The sequence below is a fragment of the Mesoplodon bidens genome (assembly GCF_964165515.1).
Source record: "Mesoplodon bidens genome assembly, chromosome: 14".
In the NCBI taxonomy this organism is placed as follows: Eukaryota; Metazoa; Chordata; class Mammalia; order Artiodactyla; family Ziphiidae; genus Mesoplodon; species Mesoplodon bidens.
In genome coordinates this window covers 69571307-69587504 of record NC_138170.1, presented here as the reverse complement: position 1 = coordinate 69587504, position 16198 = coordinate 69571307, and the positions used below count along the sequence as shown (strand labels likewise).

General features: G+C 52.2%; 1 protein-coding gene across 3 annotated transcripts in view; it reads left to right on the top strand.

Moving 5' to 3' along the window:
• The window catches only part of EFR3B (EFR3 homolog B), an 89306-nt gene that overhangs the window by 62926 nt on the left and 10182 nt on the right, over positions 1 to 16198 (top strand). For 2 of the 3 annotated variants that reach the window (XM_081254763.1, XM_081254762.1), the window contains 14 exons: positions 2258 to 2407; positions 3620 to 3754; positions 4417 to 4495; positions 5245 to 5380; positions 5660 to 5821; positions 6556 to 6667; positions 7050 to 7101; positions 9062 to 9234; positions 9755 to 9830; positions 10296 to 10457; positions 11881 to 12012; positions 13439 to 13506; positions 14772 to 14899; positions 15638 to 15729. In XM_081254763.1, coding sequence (XP_081110889.1) covers positions 2258 to 2407; positions 3620 to 3754; positions 4417 to 4495; positions 5245 to 5380; positions 5660 to 5821; positions 6556 to 6667; positions 7050 to 7101; positions 9062 to 9234; positions 9755 to 9830; positions 10296 to 10457; positions 11881 to 12012; positions 13439 to 13506; positions 14772 to 14899; positions 15638 to 15729 — 1657 coding nt within the window. The remainder of the gene's footprint in view (positions 1 to 2257; positions 2408 to 3619; positions 3755 to 4416; positions 4496 to 5244; positions 5381 to 5659; positions 5822 to 6555; positions 6668 to 7049; positions 7102 to 9061; positions 9235 to 9754; positions 9831 to 10295; positions 10458 to 11880; positions 12013 to 13438; positions 13507 to 14771; positions 14900 to 15637; positions 15730 to 16198) is intronic. The other variant, XM_081254764.1, reaches the window with a different exon arrangement.

The following is a 16198-nucleotide window of genomic DNA, read 5'->3' as shown; positions in this document are numbered from 1 at the left end:
CCCTGCACCCCTCCTCCCTGAGCTCTCCCCATGGTCCTTCGCAGCCTTTGCAGAGCCCAGAGCTCCTTTCCAAGAACCACCCTTGGGTCTCACAAATAGGTGTGTGTTTGTGTGTGTGTGTGTGTGTGTAGTCCCCTTGGGTTCAGAGACTTCCCAGTCCCTTGCACGTGGGCAGGCCTCCACTGAGCCCATTATAAGGAACAGTGAGAGGCTGCTTCTCCCCCAGGCCTGATCAGGCAGCTCTGGGCATCATGGAATGAAATGTGTACCTATATGGAAGGGATTCTGGGGAGATTGAAAGAGTGAAGAAAAATTAATTCAGTCACACATAAGGAAGCCCTGGGTAGAAAATTTTCCATCCCCTGGGCCTGGTTTCCTGCCAGCCAGGCTCTCTTGGGTGGGACATGAGTCCAGCATGTCTGGGATTTATTTCTGTAGTGCACTAGGGAGCACCTTTAACCTGGAGCCAGGAATAGTTAGCAGAATTGTATTACAGTTACTTCGTTCTCAAGTCTGGACAGCCTCAGCTCAGGGTGCTGACTTGGCTCAGGATTAGAGTAGCTAAGTGTTTGCCCAGGGAATCCTTGTCCATTGCCAGCAGCCCTAATGGTCCTGGGCCAGGGGATGTTGGTGCATTAGGCATCTCTCACCACCCAGTTATGGTCTCCGCATAAAGCTCAGGGTAGTGCCGTGGTAACAGCGCTTAAAACTGAAGCTGAAATGACAAATGGCAACTAAATATTTAGAAAAACTGCTCAACTCCAATAATCATCAAAAGGATACAAACTGAAATCGCTACAAGATATGAGGATTTTTCTGAGCCACAAAATTAGAGCAGATGTTTAAAATGAGATCCCTAGTGCTGAGGAAGGCACAGTGAGGATGGTATTCTCCTGCAGCTTGTGCAGTGGGCGTGGGAGAGGAATCTGGCAAAACTGGGAGCCTTTCATTCCTTACCTTTCGATTCAGTAATTCTGCTCATGGCAATGATTTGGAATGTAGTAAAGTACTTTGTACAGCGATGTCCATTGTAGCATTATTACAGAAGCAAATTTAGAAACAACTTAAATGACCAATAGGCGACTAGTTCAGAAAGTTCTTATAACAGTGTATCAAATAACCATTCAACATGTTTGTGAGTTAACGATGTAGGAAAATGCTTGTGATAGAATGCTATAGGTGAAAAAAACCAATACAAATTACATATGCAGCAGGTTCTTGATTCTGTTATATATTATACACAGAAGAAGAAAGACACCAAAATGCCAATGATAATTATCTTTGAGCGGCGATGGCAGGGGACATCTTCTTTACACTTTTCTATAATTAGCATGTATTATGTTATAATCAGGGAAAAAAAAAGGTTTGGTTAAAAAAAAGGAACTTCAGGGGCTTCCCTGGTGGCACAGTGGTTGAGAGTCCGCCTGCCGATGCAGGGGACGCGGGTTCGTGCCCCGGTCTGGGAAGATCCCACATGCCGCGGAGCAGCTAGGCCCGTGAGCCATGGCCGCTGAGCCTGCACGTCAGGAGCCTGTGCTCCGCAAGGGGAGAGGCCACAATGGTGAGAGGCCCGCGTACCGCAAAAAAAAAAAAAAAAAAAGGAACTTCAGGTTGAAATAAATGGCCAGTAAAGAGGGCCCCCTCCTGCAGGGCTGTGATGATCCCTGAGTCAGCAGAGTGGGAACTGGGGATATGCAAAAGGGGTCCCCTCTGTGCTGTTACTCATTTCCCCTCTGCTTTCTCAGCCAGCTTAGTCCCAGCCAAGACCTCTCTGTGCCTGAGAGCCTGACAGCTCTGTGCCTCTCCCTCCAGATCCCCTCCCCCTGCAGATCCCCTCCCTCTGCAGATCCCCTCCCCCTGTAAGTTGCTCACAGCCCTGGTTTCTGCCTCGTCTGTTCTTGGCAGCACTTTGAGCTCTTATATCTTGGGCTCAAGCTAGAGAAAACCCAGTTGGGTACTAACGAGCCTGGAGAAACTGGGCACCCTAGGGATGAAGCCCAGGTGGTACGGGGCAAGGGCAGTCTGGGAATCTCCAAGACAAGCCAGAAGACGTGGCCTCCTTGCTCACATCCACCAGCACAAGAAGGCGGCCAGCCAGGAAGCCAAGTCACATGAAGAGTAGAAGGTGGGCTCCGTTCTGCCTTTTGAGGGACGAGTGCCTCCCTAATCCCCTCGCTGTGCTCCTCTCCTTGTCACAGAAGCTGGACTTGTCAGGGCTTGGAGACTTCATGGCCCCATGTCTCCCTTTTCCTTACAGAATCCGAATGTCAGGTATCAAAGGTCTACAAGGGGTGGTGAGGAAGACCGTGAATGATGAACTGCAGGCCAATATCTGGGACCCACAGCACATGGACAAGATCGTCCCATCCCTGCTTTTCAATCTGCAACACGTGGAGGAGGCAGAGAGGTGAGCAGGCGAGGGGGGAGCTTGCACGTGGCCCTGCAGCCCTCCCAGGGCACTTGGCAACCACACGGCTGGGTTGGTTGGTAAAACCCAGCCCCAAAGTCAGGGCTCTTGGCTTTTGTGGCTTGTTCTGCAGTGAGTCCAAAGCTGCTTCCCTAGGAGCCTTGGCTCTGGCCTTCTACCAGCCTGCTGCACCCCTTAAGGTCTGCATTCCTGAAGGAAAAACAGTAATGGTGCTGGGCTCTCTGGGGTAAGTGTGTGCTAAACACAAAGAACCAAGAGTCGGGTTCCCTTGGTCTTTCTAGAAGCAGCAGGCCAAGGAGGTTTTTAAATGCCTTTCATGGTTCCAGTTGCTGAGGAGGACCTTTCTTCTCTCTCACTTCCTAGTGCTGCTCCAGTCCCTTAAAAATGCCCACTTGACCAGCCAGCAGCCACTTGACACGAGTTACAGATACTGGGTTTTAATCTGGGAACCCCCAGACATGGATTCATCCTGTCCCTGCCCCTCACTCTGCCCCTCTGTGAAGTGCGATGGAGGGAAAGTTTCATGGTGCTGTCCACGTTGGCTCGGCATGACGCCGACTGAAGATATCGTGGGTTCCCCACTTTCTGTCAGTTGAGCCTGCGCTGCTAGCGCCGGTTGGGAAATTTAGTGTGCCCTCTGGTGGTTGTTCCTGGAATAGCATTTCACTGACAAGCTCCCTGGTGGTGTCAGGTGGAGGTGGGTGGGTACCACTGAGCCACACCTAACTAAGCCAACCCACGTGCCTTTCCTTTCTCCCTCCCGCTTTTTTCCCTCCTTCCTCTCTCCCCTTTTCTTCTGCTTTCTCCAACTCTGTCGGCCTCCCTCTCTTCTTATCTCATCTCTCGTTCCTTCCAAAGCCTTGGGGGCATGGAGACACTCGTGGTCTGCGCCTCCCCAGGCCATGGTGCTCAGGGCATCTATCCTCCCCACAGAGGCACATCAGGCCTATCCCTAGGATGCCCAGAAAAAGAACTTTATCCCTCCCCCACAACCTTCCTCCACTGTGGGCTTCCTTATCCCCATTTAACTTCTGACAGCCTCAACACCTCCCCTGTGACCTAGTGCAGCCCACGTCAAATTCCTGCTTGTCCTACTGGGACCATTTGCGTGAGGGAAGCACAGAAGGCCTGCAGAAAGCGACGCCCAGCTGTACATTCCATCCCTCACCCATGGGCTGTGTGTTTCCACAGCCGGTCCCCCTCCCCCCTCCAAGCACCAGAGAAGGAGAAGGAGAACCCTGCAGAGCTGGCTGAGAGGTGCCTTCGGGAACTGCTGGGCCGGGCTGCCTTTGGCAACATCAAAAACGCCATCAAGCCTGTTCTCGTGTGAGTGTTCCCCTTCCCCACCCGCCCGCCTTCAGCTTTGAACAGTTTCAGGTCCGGCACCTCCTTGCTGACTCGGGAGGAGGGAAGGAGGTGTTATAGTTGTGGTGCTTCGGCCAAGTGAGTCCCTTCTCTGTGCCCATGTTCCCCGCACTGTGGCATCAAAAGCTACCACATGGTGGGCTTCCCTGGTGGCACAGTGGTTGAGGGTCCGCCTGCCGATGCAGGGGACACGGGTTCGTGCCCCGGTCCGGGAAGATCCCACATGTCGCAGAGCGGCTGGGCCCATGAGCCGTGGCCGCTGAGCCTGAGCGTCCGGAGCCTGTGCTCTGCAACGGGAGAGGCCACAATAGTGAGAGGCCCGTGTACCGCAAAAAAAAAAAAAAAAAAAAAAAAAGCTACCACATGGTGACCGAGCACAGTTTTGGGGAGAGGAGTTGGCAGGAGGAAGGCGCCCGGCTTCATTCCTGAGCCCACAGCTACGGAACCCTGTTCGTTGACTTCTCGTGCTTCCCTTCTCTCACCTACATCTGAAAGCCCTTGCTACTTACCTGGGAGCTTCGAGAGGGGCTGGGTCTCTCGGGGGGTGACTTTCTCCCACCAAGCTTCTCCCTCCTATCATCACTTGCGTTCCACAGTTACTCTCCATATTTTCTCCCTCACAGCCATCTGGATAACCATTCTCTTTGGGAACCCAAGGTGTTCGCCATCCGTTGCTTTAAGATCATCATGTACTCAATTCAGGTACGGCGGCTCCCCTGGTCCAGCCTGTCCTTCTGGCCAAGGTGGCACCTCTGGGAGCGGAACGGTGCACGCCTGGAGAAAACCAGCTGTCCTCTGTGATTTCTCCTAAGCCCCTAGTTGTCTAAACCGGCGCTGCTTAACCTAGTCGTGGAGAAGGACTAGTTTAATGTCTAATATGTCACAGACCCATACTTTATAAAACACAAAAAGAATTGCTAGAAGAAACAAACGACAACCTCATGCAAAATACAAGCCCACAGACCATAATTGGCTGCCATGGCTTCTGTCAAATTGCTTACTCAACACTTACTCTCAATTTCCATAATTAGCTCAATGTAAATGGGCATCAGACAGATCTTGAACTGGCACCAGACCACAGGCCACACTTTGAGCACCACTGGACTAAACCACCTGGCCTCTTGTGGCCCTAATAAGACCTGGGATCTGGGGAAACTGAAAAGGAAGACAGTATCTTAAAATTGACTTTTGACCCATTTGAAGTGAAGGGGCCCAGGAAAAGTGTGGAAATCCAGGGCTTCATTGGGATTTGACTCAGCTCCTTGTTGGACCGAGGAGGGGGAGGGGCTCAGGAAAAGGAACTGGAGTATCCGGGTGCCACCTCTAGTGCCTGCTAGCCTTGGGACCTCCCTTTTGTCCACCCAGCTTTGGGTCCTCGTCGAGGGCTGCCCTGGCTCAGAGGCCATATGGGGGCTGCTATCTGGGGACCAGCACCTCTCCCTCCCCCCCAGCCGCAGCACTCCCACCTGGTTATCCAGCAGCTCCTGAGCCACCTGGATGCCAACAGCCGCAGCGCGGCCACGGTGCGGGCGGGCATCGTGGAGGTCCTGTCGGAAGCTGCTGTCATCGCCGCCACGGGATCTGTGGGTAAGGGGGATCCCGAGTGGAGTGGAGCCTGGGGACCCCCTGAAGGACAAGGAACTGCCCTTAACCGTAGGCTGCCTCCCCTTCCAGAAGAGGGCAAGGCACGATAGGGAGGTGTCAGAGCCGGCTTTCCTCAGGAGGAGATATCAGCCGGGGAAGGTAGTGGGCAGAGGAAGCCCCTGGCTGGAAGGGGGCCTGGGCTTGCCCGATAATGCAGGGCAGGGGAGAATAAGCGAGGAGTGCCAGCCCCGGATTTCAGGTCTCCCACCCCGCTGCGCTCAGGGCCCACGGTGCTGGAGATGTTCAACACTCTGCTGAGGCAGCTGCGGCTCAGCATCGACTACGCTTTGACCGGGAGCTACGATGGGGCCATCAGCCTTGGCACCAAGATCATCAAGGAGCACGAAGAGCGCATGTTCCAGGAGGCGGTCATCAAGACCATAGGTGGGGCCGGGGAGGGGGCGGGGCCCGGGCCCGGGGCCGGAACCGCGGAGGGGAGGGGTAGGCAGGCAGGCGGGCGGGAAGGCGGGGCCCCTCCCGCGAGGATGTTAGTCCAGGGCAGTGTAGGGTTGTCTGTCACCCACTTAAATCGTGTTGTTCACGGACACTGGGGGAAGTGGAGTCAACCCATGGAGCACACAGCTCACAGAGTGGCCTGGGCCAGGCCCGAGTTAGATCACAGCACCATCTCCCTGGGTTTCTCAGCCTGGAGTTCAGATCAGAGGCTAAGACAGGCGAACTCTTCCCGCTCCCCAGTCCCCATTAGGCCCGCCTGATGCTTCCACGTTTGAGCGATTGGAGGGGAGGTGGGAGAAAGAAAGAGAAAAGGAAGGAAAGAGGACAGGGAGAGGCCATGGATATGCACGTGGATGTGGAAGGGGAGACCCATAAAGCCACCACGTGCGTGTAAGGGCTCATCACTTTCAGAGCCTCCTGGTCCTAGCGCCACTGGAGCTTCTCCATCCCGGAGACCTTAACCGCAGCCTCCGGAATAACAAGTGAAGGAACGGGAGCCTGGAAGAGTCCTCTGCCGTCATCTAGGCGTCTCCCTCTGGATCTTAATCGTCTCCCTAGAGAAGCAGCCCGCACTCTTCACCGTAGTTTGTTCAGCTGAAAGTTTGAGCGGAGACTCCAGCAGCTGCCGGCCTCAAACCCTCTCTTCTGTCTTTTTCCTGAAGGCTCCTTCGCCAGCACGTTGCCTACTTACCAGCGCTCCGAGGTGATCCTCTTCATCATGAGCAAGGTTCCACTGCCTTCCCTGCATCACGCCATGGAGATGGGGAGGACCGGGTGAGTCGACCATGCCTTCCTCCCCCTTCCTCTCCCAGCCTAAATTCCACCTGACTCCCCGTCCCACGTTTTTGGGCTCTCTCCCTTCTCCACCTCAACTTTCCTGGTTCTATCCTTACTTGTCTTCTCTCATTCTACTCTCAAATCCCTCAGCAGCCTTTAGTGGGCCTTTGGATCCTACAATTCCTCAGGCTGTCCCACCAATAACAACCTCCCACCTTGGGGGGAGCCATTAGTTCCCTGGTCTGGAAGTCACTGTCCTGGGTAACCCAACAAGATAAGCCTCATGGAGAATCTAATCAGGAGAGATAACTGGGCAGGCAAGTGTGGGGTCTTTGCCTGTATCACCATCTTGGTGATCATCTGTGTCTCTGGTCTATAGGGAGAACAGGAACCGGCTGACCCAGATTATGCTGCTGAAATCCCTCCTTCAGGTGAGCCTCTCCTGTCCCCATTCCTGCTCTGCCTCTGTAGGAGGCAGCTCCTTCCAAGGAAACAAGACAAGGCTACTACATACAGTTGTGCAGGTTGCACACTGCACAAACATGCCCAGCCAAAGGGGTGAGTAGGGGGCTGAAATCCAACCTGTGTTCCACTCACTAGCCAGGCTGGGTACCCACAGGCATGGGTCTTCCAGAGCAGGCAGGATGCCTGTTTCTAACTTTCACAAAGGTACCTTCTCAGCTACTGATGGCCTTGTCACTCAAACATTATCTCTGTATTGAGATGGAATCTATTGGTTCCTGCCCTTTTTCCCTCCAAGTATCTCCCCAGGTCCCTTCCACCTGTTTCTCCCTTGGTACTTAGGCCCACCTCAGTCTCCCAGCCACTATCTTTCCCTTTATCCATTAAAAAAAATAATAACCATAATTATTTTATGTAACTTAATTTTTAATTTTTTAAAAAAATATTTTTGGCCATGCCACACGGCTTGCAGGATCTTAGTTCCCTGACCAGGGATCGAACCCAGGCCCCGGCAGTGAAAGCACCGAGCCCTAACCACTGGACCTCCAGGGAATTCCCCCCTTTACCAGTATTTTTACATTTGTCTTCTTTCCTTCTTTGCAGCCATCACTGGAGGCTAGATTTATTGTTCTCAAATGCTGTTCCTATGACCAACTTGTTTAACATATAGATTCCCTAGAGATTTTGAGCCATTAGTCTGAGTGAGGTCCCAGAATCTGTATTTGTAACAAGCTCCCCAAGGCACAACCCTGGCCTAAACTCTGGACATCTCAGAACTAGATTATTCTCATAGCTGCTCCCTCCCTCCTCACCTATCATAAATACAACCAAGAAGAATTTTCCAGAAATGTTGTTCTTCACGTGTTGCTCCTTGTTAAGGAGTAAATCTCAGTTTCTAATTGATGTGCATCCAGATTTCAAACTTCTCAGACTGAAATTGGAAGGTCCTCAGTCCCCTTTCCCTCCATAGACCCCCCATGTGACCCCTCAACCCGTCTCTGTTCTAACCATGCCGCTCTGCATAGCCCCCTCACTCCCGGTCACGCCCTCCCTCGCCTCTCTCCAGCCCACACCTTTCATGTCACGCTATTTTTATAAAGGCTTTTTGTGCTGACACTGCCCACATCTGGTACCTCCTTTGTCTATGTACTCCAGCCATTTCTTTGCTGAGTTTACCGTCATTGATTTGTACCCTGCATCTTACCAAGGTGACAGTTTGGGGCACACTCAAATACATCCCCCTTTAGTGAACATTGATGTTTACTACTGATGCCACCAGGCTTTACCAGAGCCTCAAGGGCCTGCTGAATCATCAAAAGCATTGTTTTGCAATATGGACTTAACAGTAAATCTGTTTTGCTGCTTTTAACTACTTTGACACCATCATGGGTGAGATGTCTCTGTACGCCTGCTGGCTTTAATCAGAAGACCCTCATTATGGCCATGCTAGAAGAGATGTAAGCAAACGCTTGTGTGCTCTTGGCTGTTGCCATGTCCGTGGGTTCTAATTCCTCAGCCCAGCTGTAAGTTCTTCCACTGTCTCTCCTTCTTTGTGACTGTTCGTGCTCCTAATGAAGCGTGTTCGTGGTGAATGTTCACCATTTGTGCCCTAATGGGCTGAAACATTAGGTTCAGAGGCTCCCTGGCTTTTGCTCTCTTCTAGTGCTCATCCTTTGCTTGCTTTTAGTAACTTAATGTCCCTGCATACTGTCCCCATCCACTTAGCTAAGCTGAGCTGGGCGGGTTGCCTAGGTAGATGTTGGAGGGTTCCCAAAAGCTGCCTAAGGTGGAGGACGGGGAAACTGGGCTGGGAGGTGTTTAGAGAGGATGGATGCTTCAGACGCAGATTCTGCCGACTGCCCCTCCGTCTCCTCACTGCTGCCAGGAGGGCCGGCGTTCCTAAGCACATGATCCTGGGCTCCCTTGCAGGTATCCACCGGCTTCCAGTGCAACAACATGATGTCAGCTCTGCCCAGCAACTTCCTTGACCGCCTTCTCTCCACCGCCCTCATGGAGGATGCAGAGATCCGTCTCTTCGTTCTAGAGATTCTCATCAGTTTCATTGATCGTCATGGCAACCGTCACAAGTTCTCCACCATCAGGTGAACTTGGGGTCTCCCTCTATTTGGTGTGTGATGGGGGAGGAGACTCCCATTAGGACCTCACACTCAGGTGGGAAGACAATTCAGATCTTCAGTGGGACCCCCCCAGGGAGCTAATCACGGACATGGACCCTGGGATCCTACAAGGGAAGGAGAGACTGAAAGGGCATTTGTGCCTGGTGGAGCAAGGGAGGGAGATTTGGGAGGTAAAGAGCAGGTACCCAAGGGAGCTCTCAGGTGGGGAGGAAAGAAGGGGATGCAGGGTTATCAGCTGAGACTGGGCAGCTGAAAGGGAGGAAAGAAAGGGAGGAAGAGGATAATCTGGATCAGCATTTAAGAAAAAAGAGACAGGAGCTTGAGAACTTGGGAGAAAGTGGAGACCAGGCTAAGAACCAGGGCGGGAGGACACAGGGTGGCATTGGTACAATAACAACACTGGGATAGAGCCCAGTGATACCATGTGAGCTCTGCTGGCCTCACACAAGGGCTGACTGAGGTGGCCCCTCACGTCCCCTCCCAGTACCCTCAGTGACATCTCTGTCCTGAAGCTGAAAGTGGACAAGTGCTCCCGGCAGGACACCATCTTCATGAAGAAGGTTAGCAAGCGTGACCTCAAGACACAGTGAACCCCGGGTGGGTCAGGCCCTGCGGACCCCAGTCTTCCAACCCCCAAGTCGCCACTGGCCATGCCCCTAGAACCCACTTCCTCCTCTTTGACTATGCTTAGTCAGGATGACCAGCCGACCCCTCTAGGGGATCAAGCCCCCAGGTCATACTTATCACCGAGCCAGAGTGAGGAGCATCCCTTGACCATGTTCTAAAACTGGATTTGGGCAGCAGCTTTTGTTGCTGGTTTCACTGGACCCACCTTCCCTAAGCACATACTCCTGCACTGCCCGATTCCACTGGGGTCTGCTTTAAAGGCATCCTGTCCCTGAGGGCGGAGGTGGGGTACACACAGCTGTGCCGCCCCCTTCAGACTGCTCTCCCCATTCTCCTTGCCCCTCCTGTCCCCACCCTGCCCGCTGTGGCCTTGGCTCCACCCTTGTCCCTATCTCCAGCACTCCCAGCAGCTCTACAGACACATCTACCTGAGCTGTAAGGAGGAAACGAACATACAGGAGCACTACGAGGCACTCTACGGCCTGCTGGCGCTCATCAGCATTGAGCTGGCCAACGAGGAGGTGGTGGTAGACCTCATCCGCTTGGTGCTGGCTGTCCAGGTGGGGCCGCCTGTGGGCAGGACATAGGGGTTGGGATCAGGGGAGGGGACCTGTTTTGGCCAAGCACTAGTGAGAGTGCCAAGTAGCTACTGCTTAATGACCGTTCTGGAGCCCAGGAATATGGCACCCTTGGTTGGCCATTCCTCCATGAAGACCACAAACCATGGTCCTATTTGGGGAACCACCAAAGGATGCTGAATTCATGGCTTTGGCCCATCCTCAGAGTAAAGGAGACCCGGGAAACAGGGTCTTTCAAAAATATCCCTTCACCCTAGTATTCTGGCTCTCTTGCAAGGTCTGAATGAGACTCCAAGTATTGCCAAGAGGGTACTCACAAGCCCGGAGTGATCTCCAAACAAACTCGTTTGTCTAAAGATTACCTAGTTCCCAAACCTGGCTGTGCTTCAGAATTGCCTTAAGCACTTATTAAAAATATATAGGGCTTCCCTGGTGGCGCAGTGGTTGAGAGTCCGCCTGCCGACACAGGGGACACGGATTCGTGCCCCGGTCCGGGAAAATCCCACATGCCGCAGAGCGGCTGGGCCTGTGAGCCATGGCCGCTGAGCCTGCGCGTCCGGAGCCTGTGCTCCACAGCGGGAGAGGCCACAACAGTGAGAGGCCCGCGTACCGCAAAATAAATAAATAAATAAATAAAAATAAAAATATCTAATCCCAGTTCTGTCCCCAAGCTTGGGGATCTGGAGATTCAACAAGCTTCCCTCGTGACTCTCAGGCAGCCAGTGTGGCACTAGATAGGGCTTTAGACTTTTCACGGTCTGCCTGGGTGGAAGTCTACTGCTCAAGATGCTGGGAATTGGGGTGGGTCCTTCAGACCTCAAAGGCCAGGGTCAGCAGGGTCCTGAAGCTAGGTGGGCATCATATCCTGAATGGTGGCAAACCTGGAATTGTGTGGTGGAGACTCTTCAGCTACCTGCTTGATGGTGCTAAGTCCTACAAGGCCAACCCAGATGGTACGATAGTCTTCATTCTAGAATCTGAGATTCCTTTGTGTCCCGATCCCCTAGTAACTTACACAACTTTGTCAGTTTAACATATGAAGCCAGCTTAGCAAGCCAATCCAGTCCTCCAAGAATCATCCAAGGTCTGTAGTGAAGGTAACAGCATCCTAGAGGTGGGATTCATGAGGGTTTGGACAGTCAAGCTCCCTACAGCTGGAGCTGCAGAGTGGGGCACTGAGGTCATCGCCTCTCCACTCAAGTATTTATGAGCCTCCAGCTCATGGATTGTTCTAAGGACCATTTGCTTCAGCTTTAATGAGGGTGACTTCTGTTCCCCAGGAAGTTGTGGGGAAAATGCTGGAAAAGGCTTTGTCTTGAGTAGCGGGCCACCTCTAAAGGAGGTTGGTAGAGGGTGGCTGGAGGGTGGGGCACCAGTACAGTTTGTTCCCTCTGTGTTGCCACAGGACGTGGCCCAGGTCAATGAAGAGAACTTGCCTGTTTACAACCGCTGTGCCCTCTACGCGCTGGGTGCCGCCTACCTGAACCTCATCAGCCAACTCACGACAGTGCCTGCCTTCTGCCAGCACATCCGGGAGGTTGGTGTCCTCATGACCCTGAGAGCTCAGGAGGCCCTTGACTTGGGGTTTCCCCAGAACAACTTTTGCTTAATTGCATGAGCCCTGTGCTTAGTCTAGGCATGAGAACTAATGATGAGAAATGCCCAGCGGTAGTGACTCCTCCTGTACGACATGACATAGCAGGGCAGGGTCAGGCACAGGCAGTATCCTGTACCCCTTCCCAACCTGCTACCTGCCCTCCTCTACTTCCGGCCCCTCTATGCTCCCCCCCCTCCCGGAAGCACACATACCCACATCTCTCAGGTCATCTGGGACTAAAGCTACTTTAAGGAAAGTTTTTGTTTTGAAAACTTTCAAATATCACAAACACAATATGAGTAGGGCAGTGAACCTCCACACAGCTGTCACACGAACTAAACAGTTATGAAGATTCTTCCACATTTGCTTCATCCGTCTCCTTTTCTTTCTCTTTGCTGAAATATGTTCAGACAAGCCTTCACTATCATGTCGTTTCACCTCTGCAGATATCAGTATGTGTCCAAAAAAATATGGACACCTTTCTACCTAACTGCTATACTAGTTACATGCCTAATTAAATTATCGGTTATGCCTTGGTATTATCTTATACCTGGTCTATAATCAAATGTTCTCAGTTGTTGCAAAAAGGCATTTTAAGACATACTGAACTATGTATAGGTAGAATGATATAACATGTAGGATTAACTTTAAAATACACAAAGCAAAACAAAATAAAACTAAACAAGAAAGCTCAGGTCTCAGCTGGCCTGGGCTGGCTGCGGGCATGGAGGGAGGTGCTGTATTGCTGTGCCAGAGACCACCCTGAATGAGGCAGGATCTTCACAGCCTTGGGCTGATCCAGGAGGGCAGGAAAGGCAATGCCCCGACATCCTCTTCAGTAAAAATAGTAGCCTGATGGCTTCCTCACCTCCTGCACATACTTTCATGCCAAGCGTCCTCCCACTTCTCAGCATCTTAATAACTGTCAGCTTTCTTGTCAAAAATTTGCAAAGGATGCTGAGGGAAACTCACCATGTCACTCTCCATCAGGGTGTTTTGCAGTGCACCTGGGTTTGGGGAACAGTGAGACCTATGCTCCCATTTTGGGTTTAAACAGAAAACAGGAATAGGACACAGGAGCAAGAAACTGAACTCTCTTGGGAGCTGAGTCCCCTGCCTTTGGAGGACACTTAATGCACGTGTGTCACTGGAGACAGCTTGAGCAGTCCTCCTGGGCTTCACAGGCTGCCCTGAGGTCCCTGTTGGTCTGAGTTTCTCCCTCAGAAGCCCAGCCGTGGATGCCCTTCCAGGGGGTTCGTGGGAGGGAGGAAGTGCTCAGGGGAGCGGGAACTCTTTTCACTGGCCTGTTTGGATTTCCCTCTCCCTGCTGAACCCAGCTTTTCTCTCGATTCCTCCCAAACCTCAGGTGATAGAGAGCAGGAAGAAAGAGGCTCCATACATGCTCCCTGAGGATGTGTTTGCGGAGAGGCCCAGGTGAGGAGAACACCGAGGCCGTGGTCAAGGACAACCCAAGCAGCTGAGCAAGAAAGTGGACGGTCTGAGGCCAGGAACTTGGGCTTCTATGGGCTCAAGGGCAGAAAGTGGGGCTTCCCTGGTGGCGCAGTGGTTGAGAATCTGCCTGCTAATGCAGGAGACACGGGTTCGAGCCCTGGTCTGGGAGAATCCCACATGCCGCGGAGCAACTACACCCGTGAGCCACAACTACTGAGCCTGCACGTCTGGAGCCTGTGCTCCGCAACAAGAGAGGCCGCGATAGTGAGAGGTCCGCGCACCGCGATGAACAGTGGCCCCCGCTTGCCACAACTAGAGAAAGCCCTCACACAGAAACGAAGACCCAACACAGCAAAAATAAATTAATAAACTCCTACCCCCAACATAATAAAGCTCAAAAAGAGGAATCATATGTATGTCATGCCTCATTAAAAAAAAAAAAAAAAAAAGGGCAGAAAGTGGACCCTATGCCTATGACCCAGAAGTCCTGGGTCAAGTTTGATCCCCTCACCTGACCATAATTCATGCCTTGAGCCATCTCAGTGTGTTGTACCGTAGAATATGGGATGCAGCCTCTGGGAACTTTGACCAAGCCCATGGGAACAAATCCTGGAGGAGTCCTTCCTGACAAGACAGTGCCACCAATCCAAGTGGCCTTCTCAGCCTGCAGTGTGTGGGCCAACATCACTTCAGCGTCAGAGGGACTCAAGGGAAAGATATTCTGAAAAAAAACAAAATATCCCACAATAGAGGATGGCTTTATAAATTATGGCTCATCCACACCATAGACAACTGGTAGCCCATCCACAATGTTTTTAAAGAATAGTTCATGTGAAATATTCACTGTATAAGAGGTGAATAAAATAGATCCTAGAACAGGACAGTGGTGGCCATGGGGATGTTTGTGTGTGTGCAAAAATGTGTGTGACTGAGGGACTCTGCACAAAATGTGAATGTGGTTCTCTCTGGAAAGTGGGACTGTAGGTGGTTTCTTTCCTTTGGCTTCTCTGTCACTTTTGTATAATGAGTGTTACTTTTTTTTTTTCCAGCCTTGCTGCGTGGCTTGAGGGATCTCAGTTCCCCAACCAGGGATTGAGCCCAGGCCACGGCAGTAAAAGCTGGGAATCCTAACCACTAGGCCACCAGGGAACTCCCTTGAGCATTACTTTTAAAATAAGGAAGGTCATCAGGAAATCATCCTAGTCCCCCATGGTTCTCATTTGCCTCTTCCCTCCTTTGTCTCCCAGGCTGTCTCAAAACGTTGATGGAGTGGTGATTGAGTTTCTCTTCCGCCAGAGCAAGATCAGTGAAGTCCTGGGGGGCAGTGGTTACAATGCAGACAGGCTCTGCCTGCCCTACATCCCTCAGCTGACAGGTAGGAGCCCTGCTTGAGGACTTCCGAGCTTGCCTCTGGCTTTTCTTGGCCAGGGCCTGAAAGGAAGGGACTTGTGAGTCCGTCGGTCACCTTCCATGGCACCTTAGATGTCGCATAAGAGCTGAAAGACACAGTGGAAATCCATGGTGAGATCCTTGATCTTCCCACCTCTCCTCCTCAGTGCAGGGTCCTTGGGAGCAACTGGCCCATGGGATAGCCTGGCCTGTGCGTGGGAGAGACCCCGCTGTGCCAGAAAGAGCACACATGGGCTGTGGAGTCTGAGACCCAGTTCTCTGCAGCTTACTTCCTGAAGAATCTTAGACCAGTCCCTTGGCATCTCTGAGTCTCAGTTGCCTTGGCTGTAAAATAGGGATATTAACAACACCTGCCTTAGAGGGTAGAGGCAAATGCCCGTAGTAGGAAATGCTACGCAAATGACAGCTGCTGGTGCTATTAGCAGATGACCCTCGTGAAAGTTGAGATACGCTTTCTGGTCATAAGGAGCTTCTTTGTGCTCATCAGTGATTTTAAAATCTTAGCCCTAAAAAGCAAAACTCACCGCCCAAGGCCCGCAGCCCTCCATAAACTCCAGCTGTAGCCCCAGTGTATAAACTCCCTCTGAGCCCTCCGAGGACTGTGGACCAGGCAGAGGCAAGGGGACTGGGAGATGGTGCTGGAGGCGTGATCCTGGCTTGCTCTGCAGGGGCTGGGGACTCTAGCTTCTCTATCCTTTCCCAGATGAGGATCGCTTATCCAAGAGGAAGAGCATTGGAGAAACCATTTCCCTGCAGGTGGAGGTAGAATCGAGGAACAGCCCAGAGAAGGAGGAGGTGAGTGTCTCATTCTTGATCCACTGTCCTGGTGAAGCTCAGCGTCCTGCCAGGAGGGGACACTTCCCACCTCCTAGGTGGTCAGACACTCCACGATCTAGGCTCCCTTAGCCACCCCACACATTTAAAGTTGCACAGAAAGTAAATTTCTCAAGTAAGTCCTGTTTTCTTACTGACTGTCATCATATGTATCCTAGACATTTCCATCTGGAAAAAATTACCGAATCCACCCCCCGTACACTCCCATGAGCATGTTATAAAAATCAGTCTTGGGGCTTCCCTGGTGGCACTTCCCGTGCCCCGGTCCGGGAAGATCCCACATGCCGCGGAGCAGCTGGGCCCGTGAGCCATGGCCGCTGAGCCTGCGCATCCGGAGCCTGTGCTCCGCAACGGGAGAGGCCACAACAGTGGGAGGCCCGCGTACCGCAAAGAAAAAAAAAAATCGGTCTTGAAAGCCTTGCTTGTAGTC